At 43.2% G+C, this 19,430-nt stretch overlaps 1 protein-coding gene across 1 annotated transcript; it reads right to left on the bottom strand.

The window, feature by feature from the left end:
* Window positions 1-231: 231 nt before the first annotated feature.
* Window positions 232-16,635, bottom strand: ADRA1A (adrenoceptor alpha 1A). Its single transcript, XM_009807076.2, has 2 exons — window positions 15,753-16,635; window positions 232-743 (listed from the first exon to the last, which is right to left on the bottom strand). Exons 1-2 carry the CDS (start codon window positions 16,633-16,635, stop codon window positions 232-234), a joined length of 1,395 nt encoding a protein of 464 aa, XP_009805378.1.
* Window positions 16,636-19,430: the final 2,795 nt, after the last annotated feature.

Genomic DNA, 19,430 nt, shown 5'->3' with positions numbered 1-19,430 from the left:
CTCACCATCCACTGAAGCCATTTACTGTCTTTAAGGGGCTTCGTTCAGGTTACCAGCACTCAAAGACATCACTCCTCCAAAGCTTTGGCCCAGTTTTACAGTATGCTATTTGTTTCACCTGGATCCTTTCAACTGTCATAGCATCATCTTCTACATCCCAATAAAAAGAGCAACATCCCGTTAGCAGAGCTACAAGTTTGCCAGCCTGTGCTGCTGGGCTCTTTCAGTCCTTTAGACGTCCTCCCCGTTTTCACTGAGGGAGATGGTGTGTATTTTAATGGTTGGCACTTTACAATTTTCATGGACAAGGTTCCCCGAAGTGCCTGCACAGCAGCATTCCTGGAGGAAACCTTTGCTTTTCGCTTTGGCAGCAGTACAGTCTTTAGAAACGGCATTTTTTGCAGGCATGCTTTGCACAGCGGAGAATATCTTCCATTCGCAGACCCCATCCGACTTGGAAATCTTGTAGAAGGTTTCTCCGGAGCCGACAGGGATACGGACCACACCTTTGCCGCTCTCCATGCTTTGGCTAGTGGGATGGTTGAGGTTGAAACTTGGGGATTGCTTCTTTGCTGCTTGCTTCCTTCGGAGGCACTGCGCTCTCAGGACGTTTTGGAACGCTTTCTTAAACTCTTGACTTGAGCACGGATAGATTATGGGGTTGATGCAGCTGTTTAAATATCCAAGCCAAAATGTTATTTTAAAAAGTGTGTCCGGGGGTTTGATCGCAGGAAAGAAAGAACCTAAAATGGAAAATACACAGAGTGTTAAGGCAGAGGCAGTGAGAAATTGCAGGTAACCAAAGAAACTTAAACACTGGAAAAAATAAATAAGATTCTGTTCCGTCTTGGAAAATTTATGACTTGAAGCCCAATCCTTGCAGGAACAAGTCTTTCAGAAGGTATAGTGTCACACCATGACATGGATGTTCTGTCAGAGATTGATTCAGGACATCTACTTTATTATACAAGTGTTGTATTCCCATTTACAGCCAGAGAGGCAAGCAAGAGGACTGGTATCAAGTGATAGAGGAAAATTGCTTCCTCCAGGACTTCTAATTCAACATTTGTTAGCCAAATAACAGTCTTATCTAGGAAGTCATCCAAAGGGGTTTCAAATGGCAAGAAAATGGCCCCACTTCAGAAGTCAGAGTAAGTGAAAAGTAGGATTACTCAGTTGACTGCATTCCAGCTAAAAGTCTTAAAAATGAGAAAATATTGGGTACTGATTTTCTCTTGAAACCTTTAGCAAATCTAACTTTCCACATTTTTCAATCTCGTGGAATGCATCTAAAATTCAGAGAAGTTAAGGAAATGTTCCTTTTTACGTCAGTGAACACTGGAGCTACTCCTGGAAACTGGTATGTTCTTGCAAGGTTACTGCCCAGAGACGATTAAAAAAGCTAGAACTTAGATGGCTCCTTAGTAAGGAAAGTACTGTGGGGCTTTGTATTTTAGAAAAGGCAGAATAACATTCAAAAAATTAGAAATTGTTTGACAAAGCTTATTGAGCAGATCAGTGACAGAGCCATGAACTGGGCATTCAGGAGTTTTCACTGTCTTGGCACAACAACGGTCAACTACAAGTGACCATGCGAATTGAAAAATTACATAGCATTACTGATACCCTTTTTAGAAAATAGATTATGATATATGTTAACATAGGATTTAATTATGAGTTATCTGCTGATTTAAAATCTTGGGAACATTTTCCCTAATGACAAACCTTTGGTTTTTTTTGTTTAACTACAACTTGAGCTCCTTACTGCTTGTATAAGCAAGTTTTTAACTTTAAATGATTTGAATAGGATGTCAGTAAATGCTTACAAGATTTGCTCATGGAGAGATGTTATTATAAAGCTACAGAGATGTATTTAATATCAAAGAGTCACCACTGCTGCTTACGGAGACTTGTTTAGAAATCTGTTGCTTTTCTTGAATGACACTGGGGAGTGGCCATTGTAACAAGATTCTGTAATTCTCTTATTTGGCACTTCTCTTCACTCAGAAATAAAAACAATATTGTCTGAATGTGAATGAACCAGAAGACTAAACTCAGAGTGGTGCTGGGGTGGGAAGAAGTGACAACAGCACTTCTAAGACCAATTTTGCAAAATGAATCTAGAACCAGAGAAATATTTGCCATATGTTGTCAAGGGGAAAGGGTGTTTCTTGCTTCCTTTAAAAGAAAGGAAAAAAAAAAAAGAAAAAGTGGTTCTATCGTACCAGTGTCAGTAATTAGTTTGGGCACAGGAAGAGAAATAATTTCCCAGGAAACATTAGTGGCTTGTTTTGGACTTTATAGTCAAGTTTATAATAAACAGAACCTCTAGCACTGACAAACGCTTGTCTTCCTGCTTCCCCCCGGAAAAGTCGTAAGCATGTGCATGTGGAAAGAAATACTGGGGAAGATTTAGGCATCAATACGTTTGTCATCCTCTGCAGTTTACGCCTGTACGCAGCTCCCAGGCTTTACAGGGATCGATCAGTTGTTGGACCTCCCCAACAGGAAAAGCTAGTATTGCAATCAGAGGGTGTTCGAAGTTAATTCTGAGAGCTGCTGAACTTTGGTTTGCATCTTTTTCTGCCCATCTTTGTCAGACAAAGCTACAGCAAGTGCAGCAAATGCTTTCAAGCGGCAGAAGCTGGAGAGGAATTCTCAGGGTGTTTTTGCCTGTGTGAGAACGTATCAAAATATTGCCTGAACCAGAGACACAAATAGTGCAGCGTGATTAATGACTCGCTCATTCTGCAGGTCGTGGTCTCCGCTGTGAAACGCGAAGCAATGTCTTCTTGCCGTGGCACCAGCTTCCGCGCTCTGAGTGGAGCTGGTGTGCCCCGAGGGCACGCTGCTGCCAGGGGAGGAACAGGAGATGTGGCAGGGGGAGAAGCCTCCCAGTTATCTCTGACTTGGGAGAGGTCCCCTAAGCCCCGGGCCATCTGCGGTGTGGTGGAGCAGCGGAGAAGTCAGGCTGGGCCAGAACACCCAAAGGCAGTGCAGGACGTGCCACAGGAGCTCACTCTTTGTATTGGAGCTGCTGAACCTCCGATTCCAACCCCAGTTACACCCTGGGCATCAAGCACGAGTCTCGCTGCCCCCGTGACTGCTCCTGTGTTGCTCCAGGCTAGCTAGTTAGAGCAGTTCCACTCTCAGTTTCAACATCAATCGGTTTTTAAGACCAAAAATGTTGTGCTAAAGAAAGCAAACGCTGTTTTGCAGTTAAGCATGAGTGAGCAGGCATATCCACGACCTAGAATTTTTCTCAGCAAATTAATGCTGCTTTCCTTTAGTGAAGAACAACTAAATAACGTTCTCAAAGAACTTTCTGGCTGAAGTCATTGGCAGATGAAAAATAACGAAAGGCTTCTAAATGCCCAAATCACGCTCAATTTTTTCTTTATTTCCTCATTTAATTGCAGCATATCTACTGCTTTCCCATTTTGTGTTAAGACAAAAGGTGAAACAAATCTCAGTTTAGGGAATCAGCTGTGGGAGGCTGAGTGTAAAAATGGGTAAACAATAACAATTCCTGTTTGCTGCAACTTCTGTCTCACTCTAAATGGAATGCTAGTGCCTTGCCAAAATCTGTTAAAAATAGAAAATAGCCAGTGTCAGAGTCTGTCTCTTGCTCTTTTTTTGGGGTGGGGATCTGCATGCTAATTTATTAATGTAACCTTTTTTGGTTCATCAGTGTAGAGACTTGTTGCCTTGGAACAACACACAGTGCAAAGAAAACGAAGTAGCTTTAAGAGTGTACAGACTTTGCTGTCTGTAGCCCCCATCACACGCTGTCTTTAACTCTTTCTTCCTAGTGGTGGATACAACTTGGACTTTAGGACAGTAGCTTTGCTCTGCTGTGCACTTGGTTGGGCTAGTCAGTGATGTTGCATAAGCTTAGACCAGCTAAAGCTCTGTCTCCAGGCTTCGTTATAACTGTGTGTTGTCCTGTGAATGAAACAGTACAAATGTCAATAGGAAGAAATATTGTCAGCAGCATCTTGCAAGGGCTGAGGCAGCCAGTGATGGTCAATGGAGCCAATATTTAACAGAGCTAGATGTAAAATCAAAGTAGAAATAATTTGGACCCTCTTCCTACCTATCCGACAGCTTATTCAGCTTCCAGAGCAATATATATCAAGATCAGCATGTCTAAACCTCGAGCCACTGAATTACTGTGTAGGGTGCAGAAAATGTTTCACCTCCTGCATCTTCTCTGTGTAATGAGCAAAATCCAGGACCGCTCTGAGTTACTATGGGCACGTTAGGATTTGCTTAGCGCCTCTGTAGAAGTGTGATGTCCTATTCAAAGGGCCATAGAAAGCAATGCTCTTCTGTTGCAGACACCTGGTTACCTCTGCAGTTCATAACTTTCCCTAATTTTTTCTGTTGGCTACATGAGTTTCTGGCAAAAGGGGAAAAATATCATATTCTCCAAGTCCTTGGGGAACCATGTCCCTGGCCACAGAATACTAAGAATGTATTCTTTTCTTCCAGGCCTTTAATAATGCTGCTGTCATGATGAATATCAGTGGTTGATGCATCTGGTAGCAAGCGGGAGTAATTTTCAAACAGTGCTGCTAAGCCTGGTGATAAAGTGTTTTGGTCAGTTTGCTGAAACATCGAACCGGGCAGTGGCTGTCAGCTAAAGCCAGATGAGTTCAAAGTAGAAATAAAACATAGGCTTTTTTTTTTTTAAAAAAACAATGACCGTAATTAACCATGAGAATAAAGAACCAAGCGGCATGGTGAATTCTCTCTTCTTTAAGGCATACAGTCTAAGACTGTCTCTTTCCTGCGTAGCAGTGAGGCATTACAGAGAAACGAGGCGGAACTGGGGTGAGCGCTTCAGAGTCCATGTCCAGTCAATCCTTGACCACTTGGCAGCAGCCAGTTAGTGGCCGCTCGGGTTGGACACTTGCCCACTAGCAGCCAGGACTGAGGAAACAGAACTGTTATAGCACCTAATTCTCCAGAGCAAGCTTTTCCAATTCTCTCGCTCTAGGCTAGGTGTAATCATAGATTAATAAAGTGCTGCCATCCAGGTATCCTCCACTAGCATTGGATAGTGAGCAGCAGTTGAGAAGTGAAAAGTTTTCTTTCTATAAAACTAATTCTCTATCCAATTCACAGGCCTTAATGTCTTCCCCAGTACGCTGTCAGGAATAAAATGGTAACTAGTGGCAAAACTGATTACAGTTCAGAGGCTTCATCATCCATTGTCTCCCTGCAGTCTGTGCTGGAGGAACAGTAAAGAAAACTTCAACAGATCTTTTAATGCCTTTGAATTGTAGATTGACTAAATGATGCTTGAATTCCTGCTTTGTTTTCAAAAGATTGAGGACTCTCAAGTGCCAGTAGCACAATTCAATTGCTTGTTATATGAAAATTAAATAAAATAAAAGGTACTATTAGCCTCCTGAGATACTTTGCCATTAAGTATTTCATCACTCACCCCTGAAAATGTCAGGACTGCACTCCCTTCCCTCATCATTTATTTTCCTGTTTGTCAACTCCAAGTTTCTTCAGATCTGAGAGATAAGTTTTCCTTGTACCTCCTGGTGAGTAAGTGCCAATTCAGTCACAAAGATGTAATTTGACTTTGTCATTTGTCAGAAGTTACAGAGCTGCTTGATTATAGGTTGTTTAAAAACCAGTACTGATGTCGTGCGTCGTTTCACTGATGGGCAGCAAAGACGGATTTAGAAGCTGCCACACTACAGAAACTTGTGTTATTTGTTGACTCTGTATCGACTCGGTCAGCACCACGGGAATAAGATCCCATACATTTTTGTGACCCATGGACCCATAGTGGTGTTAAAATCGATCTCTGCTACTAAATCTCGCAGCTTTGTTTAGGTTCACTACTTTTTTTCCCCCTTTTACGTCGTATGGCACAAATCTGGTGACTGAGTCAGAGCACGGGAAAAGGCAGGCAGGCGTGTATGGCTACGGTAGTGAGGGGGTGAGATCAGGGCTGTACCCACACGTGATGAGACCAGCAATAACCTGCAAAGCAGTCATGCCCGTGTGTTCAGAGCTTGCAATGAGTAGCTGCCTGCAGTACCTGGAAGTCGGCAGCTCCAGACTCTGCTCAGGAGACGACAGCAGTGCCTGCGCACCTTGTGAGCAGAGAACCAAAGGGTATTTGTCAGTGTTATGTTATCAGGGCTTGAAATGTCCTAGGAAATCAGGAGAAGTACCCATTTTAAATGTTGCACAGAAGTCAAGCAAAAATCCTAGCATCTCTCGCCTCTGACATATAGGAACTATGCCTCTGGAATCACAGCAAACTGAAAACAGGGATAGCGGTCTGATTTACAGGGAGGCAAAGCTTAAAACTCGGGTCCTGGGATCTGCCCTAAAGGGGTCAAACAGCTACTCCAGAGCAATTGCCCTAAAGCCCCAGAGGATGAAGCACAGAGGAGCACTGATGTCCCCACACAGATTAACTCTGTACCAGGGGCACCCTAGATCTCTCGTGAGGCAGTCTGCTCCACAAACTTTGATAAATGTGTTACATCTTGTGTTCCCAGGCTCAGTGTTAGCACTGAACTTTATTCTATAAGACTGGCACTCTATACTGCATCTTGGGTCAAACACAAACCATCCCCTGGAAAGTATATTTTTATATATATATATGTATTGCTGCAGACATCCGACAGCTGCCCTCTGTACGTACACGCTCTCCCAGCATGTCTCACCCTGCTGCTCCCTTATGGGAAGTATTTTCTGTGGGAACAAAAAATGGGATCAAAGTACCCTTGAACAGCAGGAAACGCTTCGGGGTTTTGTACACTCAAATTAACGTAACGAATGCAGAACGGAGGTTCATAGACGTGAGGAAGGGTAAAAGCCTGCATCTGGCAAGTCTTGCACGTTTACAGCTGTGCCTGTCCCAGGGCCTGGAATATCGGGTGATTCAGGTGGAAAATGAGAGTGACTTTGTGCCTAGGTATCCCTGACCCATAATAAACAGACATAGAAGGAGTGAGCGTTTGTTTCTCTTCACAAGGGCCTGAATTCAGATCTCTGGGGCATCAGGAGGGTGCGGGTGTTTGGACAGAGGTGAGAGGTGGAAAGGACAGGCAACAGGAATGGGTCAGTCTGGGAACGGTGCTCTGATTATTTGGATTTTTTCAGACCTAATTTATGCTCTGTTTCTTATTGTACCCACTTACGATGGATGATATTTCTGGCAAAGAGCAAACATCTCAGCAAGCAACTATTTCCAGATTCACTGTGGGCAGCTGCAGATTTAGAAAGCCGATAAAAAGCCATGAGAAGGTAAACTGAGGTTTTGTTACCCATGTAAACCCAAATAATCACATCGTTTTACAAATCAATTTCATTGTCATTGAAATTCCAGCTCCCATGCTGTTACTGCAGTGGAATGGTTCTGGATCTCGTTGCTCACATTTTTAAGATATTTGATATTCATCCCGAAGCCCTCGCTCTCAGAGTCATGCACTTACAACAAAATCTTAGCTTTCCTTTAAAAATTAAAAAAACCCCAAGCGGGTGGTTCAGAGAACAGTTTGAAAAGATGAGTCTGTCTCAGCCTGCCTCATGAGTTTGTCATCTGTGGTTGTCGGTCGTGATTTTGGAATCCTTGGGGTTAACAATATGGGAATTATCTTCTTCAGCAAAAGCTGAGTATCTCTCCCTTGTGTATCCAAATTGAAGATCAATCCTGACATTTGCTGGGTGGGGTGGGAGAATCACTCATCACCTTTCAATCACTAACACATCCTAAATTGCGCCATGACGCTTGAGAGTGAGTAAAAAATTACATTCTTGGTTCATTTACTCCAGGGACTTGAAAGTGGTGACTACACAAAGCAGGAACTTTTGGAAGACAAGGACAAGCCTTCTCTGACAGGTAGCGCATGCAGGAGAGCCACGGATGTGAATCACGAAACACAGCACAACCGACTCCACTTTCTCTCCCTTGTTTTCAGTTTAAATGGCTATTAATATTGCCAATGCCTTACGCTGCTTTGCTGCGGTATGAGTCAGTGGGACACAACGTTTCAGGACTCGGTAACGGTGGAGAAATGTTAGTCCCAGGGAAGTCAGCAGGAGCTTTACCATTGATTTCAGTGTAGCTGAGTTATCAACCTAGACCAACAAAGCCTTCCCAGTCTGCCTTTATGAAAAATGTGCCTTGTGATTAGCAAAAAAAAAAACAACTTGCCAAGAAAATATCTTGACTGTTTTTCTTCATGGCTTATTTTCTCCCCATTCAATGATGTAACAGCACACACACACTTGTGCTCCATGACTCAAGGAGTGTAAACACCCTTCTTCTCCCTGACCTGGGCTCCAGAGAATGAGCTGGGGCTTTAGTCTGTTTTTTTTTTCCCCTTTATTTCTTTTTTTCTTTTTGTCGCTGAGGGAACACACTGAAATGCTAATGTGAGGAATCTAGCTCTGAGTATTTCCTCCATGGCTGGAATTCAGCATTTTCTGATATGAAAACTATATTGAGGGTTAGGTTGTCACAGCTGTTATTAATTTTATTTTATTATTTTACTGTTTTATTATACTATTATATATATTACCATTTTAACAACAGAAAGAAAAGAGATTCAGACCCTTGCTTCTCTGAATAGCTGAATGACCCAGCCATGAAGATGTCAAGGGAGGGCACGGGCTGCTTGCCTTACTCCCTGCCCTCCAAGTGAAGGGGTGGGAGGGACAGGAGGGTCCCGTGCCTCTATTTACTACTACGAGACCATCTATCCAATTCTAAAGAAGAAAAGAGGTAATTCATGAAAAGAAGTGAAGCTCTTTACCTTCTGTATGGGGAAATGCCGGGACAGCGATTCCCTGGAAGGCTGGTGGAATTCTACACAGTTCTGTTTCTCAGGAAAACTTTTGCTTTCTCTTCCTTACCTTCCCCACCAGCAAACTTATTGCCCCTCCCAACATGTAAACACCTTCTCTTCAACACTGCCTTCGCAGGAAAAGACAATACCACCCATTGCCTCAGTATCATCACCCAAAATTATTTTGATTCTCTAGGAAATTGGTGACTTTCTGTTCAGTACCTACAGCTAACCTGTTTCTGAGGGATCCCAGCTCACTGCTGAATCTCACACCGTGGCAGTTCCCATTGTACTGCTGCTTAAACTATGGGGGATGGATGAGTCACAAGCACTGCCTTTCTGGGCCCCCAAAAGACCCTAAAAACCATGTTTAAACTGCTCTCAGTATGTCACACTGGTGGATCCTGTGTGTTACTCTGAAATGGCATTCCCAGATTTTGCTCATTAAAACACCGGTGTCTGCAGGAGTCAGTAGGTCGGGAACAGAGTGAATTGCAGGGTATAAACGTCAAAACAGTAGCAAGTATTTGAACGCCTGCTGTGATAAGATATGAAGCAGAGACCCTGGTTTAACTTCCCTGCCCTGACTCTGTCATGTTCTGGTTCACGGTGACAATGGAATATGGTCCAAAGACCAGTTACTTTGACAGTAAGTGGCAGGTCACAAGATGGCTTATCCAGAAGCTGTGGGAGTTGATCTGAACATGTTCTGGTGGGAGAACACATTGAATCAAGACTCAGATGATCTTGAAAAGAGCAAGAGACCATAAAGCTATACCTGCTATGTTTTTCACTGGTACCAAAAATTAGGTGGTCCCTTGAAGCACAGCCTTTAGGAAATACTGTACCCTACCAGACAAAACGGAAGCTTCATGTTGTCCCAGCATTGCAACATAGAGAAGGACAGGTCAACCATGCCTTAGCAGCGTGATTAAGGTAAATGAATTTCTGTATCTGATAGCATACAAACAACTGTAGCTTTTCTGTCATGCCTGGCCACCTTTGACTTCCAAAAATAAGTTTCCCACTTACAGCTGAGTGGGCTGGGTATGAACTCATGCCTCTGGAGCCCAAGCAACTGCCGTAGTTAAATCAGCCACCTTATTAAAACATCTAACAAGTGGTGATATATACAGCAAATGCAAACCTTACAGGAAAACACAGGGATAAATCCACCAACCTCCAGATGTTGGTGCATGTTCCTACTCCCTGCCTTGTGACCTCCTGAGACATCGTATCAATGGCAGAGGTAGAAAAATGCATTTTACTTTTCTGGTTTACTTCTAGTGAAAGTAGAGAGTTATTCTCTTTGACTCCAGGTAAAAAACTACCACAAAATAGTAATTAGAAACCAGCTGCAGACAGGCACGTAGACGGGATTAAGGGATTCCCTTGACAGTGTTCGTGTCAGTTCACAAGACTAATTTACTGCTCTACTACAAATATAAATACCCTCCAGGGTATCCTCTTTTCTGCTCTCTTTGTCATGAGAATGATCGACAAATGCTAAAAGCCTTCCCCTCCCTTGCCCAGTTTAGTAGTCTGGATTGTTTTTTCCCCTGTGCCATCCTGGCTCAGACTTTCCCTTTTTTCTTCTTTCTGCTTCTGAAAGCAACCTCTACAAACAGATAGATTTAAGCTAGCTTGTCACAGAAAGTGGACAACAAATAAAGCTCTGTGAGTTTGCTTCTGAGGGCTTGTTGAGATGAACCATCAATCCCAGCTTAGGACTATTTTTGTAATATCCCAACCCTTTTTCTTTTTTTCATCAGTTCTATGATTCTATTTTGAATCTATGATTTTCTATCAGTTCTATGATTCTATGTTTCGCCTCAAAACAACCTCCAAGCACTGTCACCCATGTTGTTGAAAAGAAACCTTCTGAAAAATTCCCAGAGCAACCCGTAAGTGTCTTCCAGTTACAGAAAAAGGTCTGCTCTGTCAGTTGTGACATCATCCTCAACGTCACCTTGAAAACTGGTGCCATCACTACGGGCATGAACTGAATTTCTGGACTCTTCTAGTTCTGAGTATTTCTTTCTATATCTGTCTATATCCCTTTCTAGCAATTGCAAGAGGAAAACAAAAAACAGAAGTGGGAGAAACCTGCTGTTGTGACAGGCTGTTATTGTAGAACACCAGGGCCCAACAAGCCTTAATTGCCCAGATGAGCCTCATCTGTGGTCTCTACCCACAAACTCTCTGCCCATGGGCCTAGGAGCTGCATATAAGGTCAGGGTCGTCTTCTTATCTCTCTTTGAGTGATGTAGGCAAGCTCAGGCTTGTTCTTTGCTGGCTCTGTGTTGTTATTTTTTGCTTGTGTGATGATTGCTGGATTGTCAGCTGAACCTGTCACAGATGCCACCTCTGCCTGCTTTGGCTCAGGTACGGTGAGTGCGTGTTTTTGGGGAGGGCATGGCTCCTGCCTGTGCTGTTGTCACCCTCTGTTCCAGGCTCATTCTCCCTCCTGGAGTAGCCCGGCTCTTGCTGCTCCCTGACATTCAAGTTCCTCTAGGAGCCTGTTCTCAGGTTCTAGTTCAGCTTCAAGTAGTCCCTGTTTGCTAGTGCCTAAGAGGCTATGGTTACTCCAATTTGAAAAGCAATATTGCTTACTTCAGGGCATTTTTTTTTGCCCCAGATCTTAAAGAACTTTGGCAATGTGTCAAACAAGATCTTAAAGAACTTTGGGAAGAGAAGTAGGGAGGGCTTCACTTTATAGCTTACTTGGAAAAAAGAAACTTGGTGATAAGAAGTGACTAATGTACAAAACAAAAATGCAGCTTTATCACCTGCTAGGCCTCCTAGCTAGATCACAGATCAATTCCCTTCAGTAAAGCAGTGTGTTTTTTCATGTAAAGGGACACCTGCCTTGCATCCCTCCTGGCTATTTGAATGGAGTGCTTTAGTGCGGTTAGGTTTTGAGAAGGGAGCCAAGCATGGAGTAACCAAAGTGTGAAGGTCAGCACTAAAAAGCTTTTAAAGCTGTTTTTGCCATGCAAATTAACATGAGGGGATGTTAAATGGGGATGCTCAAGAGATTAATTAGTGGCTAGCTGTTGGCAATATGGTGATGAAGTGTTGCACAAGAGAAACAAGAGATTAAGAAAATGATGCAACAGGTGTAGGAGATATGTGAGAGCAGTAACCCTGAAGTGGACAGGGAAGCATCCTTTCCAGCTACTCTGAGGGCTGAATATCAGACTACCTGGATGGGGTAGGATGCTCTCATAGTCTACCTGGAGCAAGCATCAGTCTGTACTGAACAAGTGGCAGCCAGTGGAAGTATTTAGAGTTTCTAAACAGACAAGTAACCTATTCAGAAGATGAACATTTCCTTCTGTTGAATAAATCCCTTGTATGCTTATCCTTATAGGAAGGTGGATGCCTAGTGTAGAGTTTAGTGGACGTATCTGAAAACCACCTGCTTGGGAAGCAGTTGCAGAGAGATGTAGATGTACTTGGACATCATTCTTTCTTTACAACTTAATACGAGGGCTAAAGTGTTGGACATGATTGCTGTTAGGTAATGACATTTATAGGAAGAGTCTGTGCAGAATTTCCCCAATAAAGTTAATTCAGCAATGTGTTTACAGCTTTTTTTGTGTGTAATAGTAGTTCAAAGGAAGGTCTGCAGAATAAAAAGCACTTTATACCATCAGACTTCTACTGCTGTGGAGTAGAGACAGATTTTGAGCTAAGAGCAGGTGTTGTATGTGGAGACTAGTGGACATAGACAAAGGACCACGAAGTTCTTGCTGGTTCTGTTTAAACTCCTATTTAGATGCCTATTGCTACCTCGTACCCTGTGTTTCAGTCAGTCTAAACTATCATGGAAAAGGACCTTTCATTGCACTAGGAAAGCTATGTGTCTGGAGAGGAGCCAAGGTCTAATTAGGGGAACACAAAGACTGTGGATTTAGTTGGGTGGCACTTGAGCTTTGAGTTGGAAGGTTTTGTTAAATAATATGTGAAGGTATGTTGAGTTCAAAGAAGCTTTGAGACTAGGAGTGGAGCCACTGGGTCACCTCTAAATAGGGAGAGAAGGTGCATGCAGAAATGAAAACCTGACTACTTCTAGGAGAAATTAGCTGGTTTGGCACTCTTATTTTACAGAAGTTTTTTGAAGGGGGGTTTGCACTCCAGCATGTAGAGAAAAAACAAATCTTAACCTCAGTTCTTTTCATACAACAGGATTATCATTCCCTGGCTTACTCCACAAACAGCAAAGCAAAGTGAGAGGAAGGTGTATTGGACTGAAAGCCTTGGCAGAGACCCTTTGCCTGGAATGAAACTCTATCCATCTGAGAAGGTAAGATATACGTTACGTAGATAGCAACTGGCAACTTTACACACCAATTTCAATTAAGATATTGTTTTATGGCAGGGATACTCAAACTGTTTGTCCAGTTATTGTTCAGCAGCATCTGCTGGTATGGTTGTTGCGCCTTTATCCCCCTCTTGATATCCTTCTATCACTCTTGCCCTTCCCACACCTACACCCCAGAAGTTTCTACCCCCATTTATTGTACATTTTAACAAGCCTGGTGTTTCTTGTTTTAAAGTGGTTCTTGGCTGGTGGAGTTGATGTTAGTAGATGTGGGGATCTTGAAGATGTTGGAGATGACAGTAAAATAAACTTATATTTTGGGAACTTCTGCTGCATAGAGCGGTAAACACCTGCCCGTTGTCTGAAGTGGTTTGTGTGGCATAGTTTAAGAATGTCTGTCTCACTGAGGGTGACCTGCTTTTGAAAGGCTCCAACTCCTGCAAGTGACGGAAGTGACCTGCAGCAGCCCATGGGTGATGGGATCATTCATAGCTCTGTCCCATGGCCACAAAGCTGCAGAGCTGGTCTGCTGCAGGACAAAGCTCTGGTTGCCCAGCCGGCTGTCCTGTGAACTCCACAGCTGCCGTTGGTTTCACCAAGGGAGTGCTCTGCATGTCTGAAAGGTCTGACCTCTGCCACTCGCTAATCTGCTGCGTGATCCCGGACGGATCACTTCTCCGCCCTGTGCCTGCCTTCACCTGCCTGCAGCATAGGTCTGACAATGGTTACTGTCTTTCAGAAAGTGTTCTGCATGGTATAGCTTTATGTTGCTATGTGCAATCATCTCTGGGTGGGACAGTCTGCATCAAGGCGTTTCCTTGGGTTTTTTGAAGACACATTATTTTGTGTCACTTGTCTGTTTAATAGTCTTTTGTCTTTAAACAAAAGTAGCAAATAAGTTTTGAAAGACTTATTATATGCTTTGAAAATAACATAGTAACCCTGCAAAGATAGGGAAGCTAACCTCAAGAAAGTTTCTATACAAGGGACCGAAGAAAGATGCAAAGCCACTCTTGAATCCAGAAAATTTCTTAAATCCCCAGCAAATTAATTGATAACAGTTCTGTGTGGGCAACCGCACTTGCAGATGAAAAGAAGTGTGCTTAATGTGTTCTTGCCAACCCTTTTTGGGTATGTTTCGGACATCTTGGCAACCAGCATTCCAACATGCTGACATCCTGGACGGCAGGAGCCAGGCCTTTCAGGGCTTCTCCTCATGAAACATCTACATCTCTTACTCCAGCACTTCCCAGTATTGACCAACAGAAAAGATTGTCTATTTTGGGGTTTTTCACATGGCAACATTAGCGACAGGTTTTTGTGAAGCAACCTGGTAAGCTTGGTAAATCCAGTAGAGAGCTTAATTGAAAAAAACAGCTTTTTATAAGGTTTAAAAGAAAAAGAAAATCCCCAAATCTTTCTTTTCATTTTTAGGTAAGGCTGGTTTTTCTTTTTCTTAATTGTACACTTTGTTCTGTTACTAGCTAAAACTTCCACACAACCTTACTTTATTTTTCCTGTACAGCATAAGCCCTTTCCATAAGAAAAGCTACTGAAATTGAGTAAGTCACAGGTTTAAGGTTCCATGTTTCAAAAACTAATATTTTAGTTTTAGTACAGCTGTTGCAGAGCAAACCTCAGTGTGACGTGCCACATACATCGCACTCAGTTATAGCTATGAAATTAGTATTCAGCTTTTAAATCCTGAAGTCGCATCAAAGGTGACTGAGCAAGGTTTAATTAAAATTCTAATTACTTCTTTATATTTCAGTGATAGCAAAGCAGAACAAATCCCTGACTTTCCTCCCCTTTAGAATTACAGCTGGTGAATAAATATTCATATTCAGCATGATGGCTGAAGCCAGTTTTGGCCAGTGGGCTCAGTGGGTTTCCACAATAGATACAAGCCAGAGAAGTATAAAATTAGTCTGAAGGATCCTCACTGCTGTCCTTTTACTAGTCGTATGTTAAAATAAATAATACATTCATTTCATTTGGAGTATGGTATCTCATACTGTGACTTTCCTGATGGGAAGCTGATTTTTTTTTCCTTAGAGTGGGAAGTATTAGGTGTCGAGTGGCACTCCAGGAGATCTGGCCCCAAGTCTGTGAACAGCTACTTTGACCCTGCATGCATTTATATCTTGACCTTTTACATATTTATATCTTGACCTTTTACATATTTATATCTTGACCTTTTACATATTTATATCTTGACCTTTTACATATTTATATCACCTGTGAACTTAGATATAAACACACACACATCTGAAGGTATTGTTCCTATAGCAGAGTTAGTCAGAAATAACAGTCCTAGTTCTGAAAGAGTATTTTCTATATGGAAAAAGAGTACTAAATCCTGTCCATTATTTTAAAAATTCTATGCTTCTCTTTGAACCAGAGATGTTTTTTTCATTTGAGACTTTGATTTTTCACGTTCACAGCTTTGTGATGGTGAACGTTTTGATTTTGACAGCTTTCCAGTAGAAAATTATTCCCTCAGAGCTTTTCTGATCAGCATTGCTGTATGTGGGCGCAAGCATGGCCCTCCCTCCAGGGAAGGTGCTGTAAAAGGTACAGGGTTTTGCTTTACTTACCAAGAGGCATTACTACAAAAAATGGAAGCCAGCACAGAACGAAGCATCCCACAACTATTCCCAGGGTCTTGGCAGCTTTCTTCTCCCTGGAGAACTTGAGGAGACGCACCGAGAAATGATGCTTGCTCTTGGGGTTGGATGCCGATCCGCTCGCTTCAGGAGTATTTTTACGATGGATCCGCAGGGTCACTTCTTCAGAACGAGATCTCTCTGTCTTCAGACCAGAAGTCAGACCTTTGTTTTCCCTTTTGGCCACTACATACACCCGGCAATACATCACCAAGATAATAGTCAGCGGGAGGTAGAAGGAGCCTAGAGCCGAGAACAGCACGTAGCCAGGCTCCTCGGTGATTTGACAGATGGTCTCATCTTCTGGTGCTGGTTCCTTCCAGCCAAAAAGAGGTCCGATCGATATCACCAGAGACAATGCCCAAACACACAGTAATGCCAGGAGGCCTCTCTTCTCTGTCACTATACTTGGGTATCTCAGTGGGTAGCTCACCCCAATGTATCTGTCTATCGAGATGATACAGAGGCTCATAATGGAAGCAGTGCAGCAAAGGACATCAACAGCTGCCCAGATGTTGCAGAAGATTCTCCCAAAGGTCCAGTAGCCCAAAATCTCCATAGTAGCCGAGAAGGGCAGGACTGTGGAAGTCAAGAGGAGGTCAGCTACAGCCAGGTTAATTATATAATAGTGGGTAACACTCTGAAGATGTCTGTGGCAGGCTACGGAGAGGATAACCAGAATATTACCCAAAACCCCAAAAACTATCAGCCCCCCTAGAATAACACCTAGTAAAATGGCCTTTGAAATGTTCACAGGTCCCACAGAGTGGGTGCAGTTGGAGCAGTCGGAGGAGTTTCCAGGGAGGAAAGCCATGGTGAGCGGCTGATAATGTTCATGCGAGGCTCTTATACTTCACTCCCTTTTCAGGTAGAGAGAGTGATGAGATCAGTTCTCAGAAGGTCCTACAGGCAACATTTGCCTGGCATTGCTGGGGAGAAGAGTTCTTAAGAACATCTTAGAAGTGCAGCACCAGGAGCAATGAGGAGGATCCAGAAACATACTAGAAAATCTACCGTTCTCGCTAAGTTTTTACCATTATAGCACAGTTAATAGCCACCATTTCCAAGTCAAATTTAACTCCTTTTGCATTTTTCTTGGGGTGCAGGAGTGAGGCTACATGAAACTGAGGCTCTTTATCCTACTTTCCAGGAGTACATGATGAGAAGTATTGGAATTGCAGGTTAAAATCATTTCTGCCTTTTTGGGAAGATTCAATTTTTAAGTAACATAAATGTTCCGAAGGGTCTCAAATTTACATTTCTCCCAAGAGGAAATCACTGATGCTTTTAATTACCTTGTGTTAGTCCTGATTCTGCCTTACAACTGGCTTAGAGGAAACCTGACAAGGTGGAGGTTGCTGCTGCTGTGTCTGCTCAGCAATGTCATTTGAGATACCTGCCACTACCTGTCTGCAGGGTCTGAAGTGTCCATCAAAGCTTCTCCATGCTGTGGAGCCGTTGTCACTTGGGCTCCAAATTAAAGTTCGTTTACATCGGCTTCTGGCTTGCTCTGAAGAGGAGAGTGATGTTTGCTGTGTCAGTGATGCAGGCTGTTGGGCTCTTTGCAGATCATCACCCCCCTGAAGGAGACAAAGACACAAACAATATGATTCCCAGAAGCAATGTTCACTTACTGCTATGGTTCCCATATAAGAATAGAGCGGGAGGCTATTTTAGGGAGCCTTCCTCAGGCTGGCTCCAGCCGGTGGAACCAACCTTTTTCAGCCCAGTATTGTTTAACAACAACTAAGAGACCGACATTGGTTTTGTTGCCTGAATTTTCTCACCATGTTCTCAGCAGCAGTCTGTTCTCCTTTAGTGATAGCAATCAATCCTAATTATCAGTTCACCTGCAGAGACCAAGTTCTAGGAGAGATAGAAACCTGTGGGGCACAATTCAGGACTACAAACTGTGAAGCAGATTTATAAGTCCAGTATTTAGTCAAAGATTTCTTTATTAAGTGACTCCTTTACCCACTGAACTGCTTGTTAGTCCGGCTAAACTGCCCATTTTAGAAATCTATAGGGAAAAGCAATTCCTGCCAAGCAGAAGATGTTGCAAGGAACAAGTTCCCTACTGAGCGACACAAGATTTCAGAGTATCTGGAAGCCAAGCTCAGCCTTAGCTGACTAAATATGGAGAAAAGGTACATCAAATGGAAAAGTGAGGATAAGCCTGGGAACTGAGACACGGGGGCACGGAGGGGAAAGCTGCAAGTGTGGGCTGAAAAGCCTTTCGCAGCACCTCAATGTGGGTATAGTATTCCCATCCAAAATATTGATCAGACATGTAAAAACCCACCACTAAGACTACTCCACTTAAATCCAAGATAAGGTAAGACTCTAAGTGTCCTAGTATTAGGTCTTTCAGATGAGTCCCTCTGATCGCACTTTATGCAAAAACTGAGCAGCAACGACTGTCACATAGCTGAATCTCAAACCTGAATTTTCCTTAGGGCAAAGGCATTTAAAACTCTGAACCCCTGAAATTCCCAGTTCACAAGCAGGGAGGATGGGGGAAGGACAAAAAGGTATTGCACTGTGGGAATTCGCTTTCCATGCCCTGAAACGAAATTGGATTTTTGTATTTTCTTTGCTGCAAGAGGGAACAAGTTGAAGAATAATTCCAAGAAAGAAAAGGACAGATTTTTCTAAACACATCAATGAAAAGTGGCTGTAGCATTGAGCATCTCTAACCATGATAACTGTGGTCATTATAGGGTTGATGGTGGACTAGAAAATTAAGAGGTTATCAAACCTGATTTTTAAGCACATAAAGCAAAACTTCCCAGTAAGTCAAGGATATGCAGCAGAAAGGACTGACAGATGTTCATGCTCAAAACCAACCAGAGAATACTCAACCTGCGGAGAGAGATGGTTTGGGGAAGAGCATATACTAGCCCCTTGTGCCTGCCCCATTCCACACTCACCTCTTCAGTCTCTAGAAGGCAGCACAGCTTCTCTGAGCATCTGGAAAGGAGACTCACAACACAGCAGGCTCCTCTCTTCATGCAGAGATGGGACTCTGTGCCTGAAAATCCATTGCTTTTCTCCCTTTATTTCCCCCCTGGTATTTTGACGGCTCCCAGTTGCACTGATGCCCTGTACCCCGATGCTTGTGAGGGGCTTGGCTCCAGCATCCCTCCCGGCACCCTCCCCGCTTGCAGTGCTCAGCTCCAGGCTGTCAAGGAGCAGCAGTAACTTTACTGCTCTGCTGATGTAGCAGGCAGTAGCCTTGCCATTACCGTAATCCCCTGCCATTCCCGTATTGCTCAGAAAGAAAGAGCACTCAATCTGATGACAAGTGGTGTGTTAAATATTTTTTTTTTTCCCGTGCAAACCACCAGTTCCTGCCGAGATCAGAAGGTGGAAGCTGGCTAACAAGCTCCTGTTTATAGGCTAACAAGTAATTCTTGTGATATAAAAAGAGAATTGCCTGCCAGGCAAAGTGAGCATGAAGAAAATAAGGAGAGACAGATACACTGACCATGTAATCTGCATGCTGGGACAAAGCACTGGGGTAGGCAGCACAGCTAACCTGGAGATGGGTGTTTAAATCTGAAGCGCCTTGAGCAGAAAGTGCTGTTGAGGTGAGGTTGTTTTTTCACA

The sequence above is a fragment of the Gavia stellata genome, chromosome 31 (genome assembly GCF_030936135.1).
Source record: "Gavia stellata isolate bGavSte3 chromosome 31, bGavSte3.hap2, whole genome shotgun sequence".
In the NCBI taxonomy this organism is placed as follows: Eukaryota; Metazoa; Chordata; class Aves; order Gaviiformes; family Gaviidae; genus Gavia; species Gavia stellata.
Note: the sequence above shows the minus strand (reverse complement) of the source record. Positions and strands in the feature narration are given on the sequence as shown.

Coding starts and splice junctions, on each gene's coding strand:
- ADRA1A (XM_009807076.2), bottom strand. CDS start 16,635: ATGGCTTTCCTCCCTGGAAACTCCTCCGACTGCTCCAACTGCACCCAC. Junction 744..15,752: donor TTTTGTAGTAATGCCTCTTG/GTAAGTAAAGCA, acceptor TTTCCATTTTAG/GTTCTTTCTTTCCTGCGATC.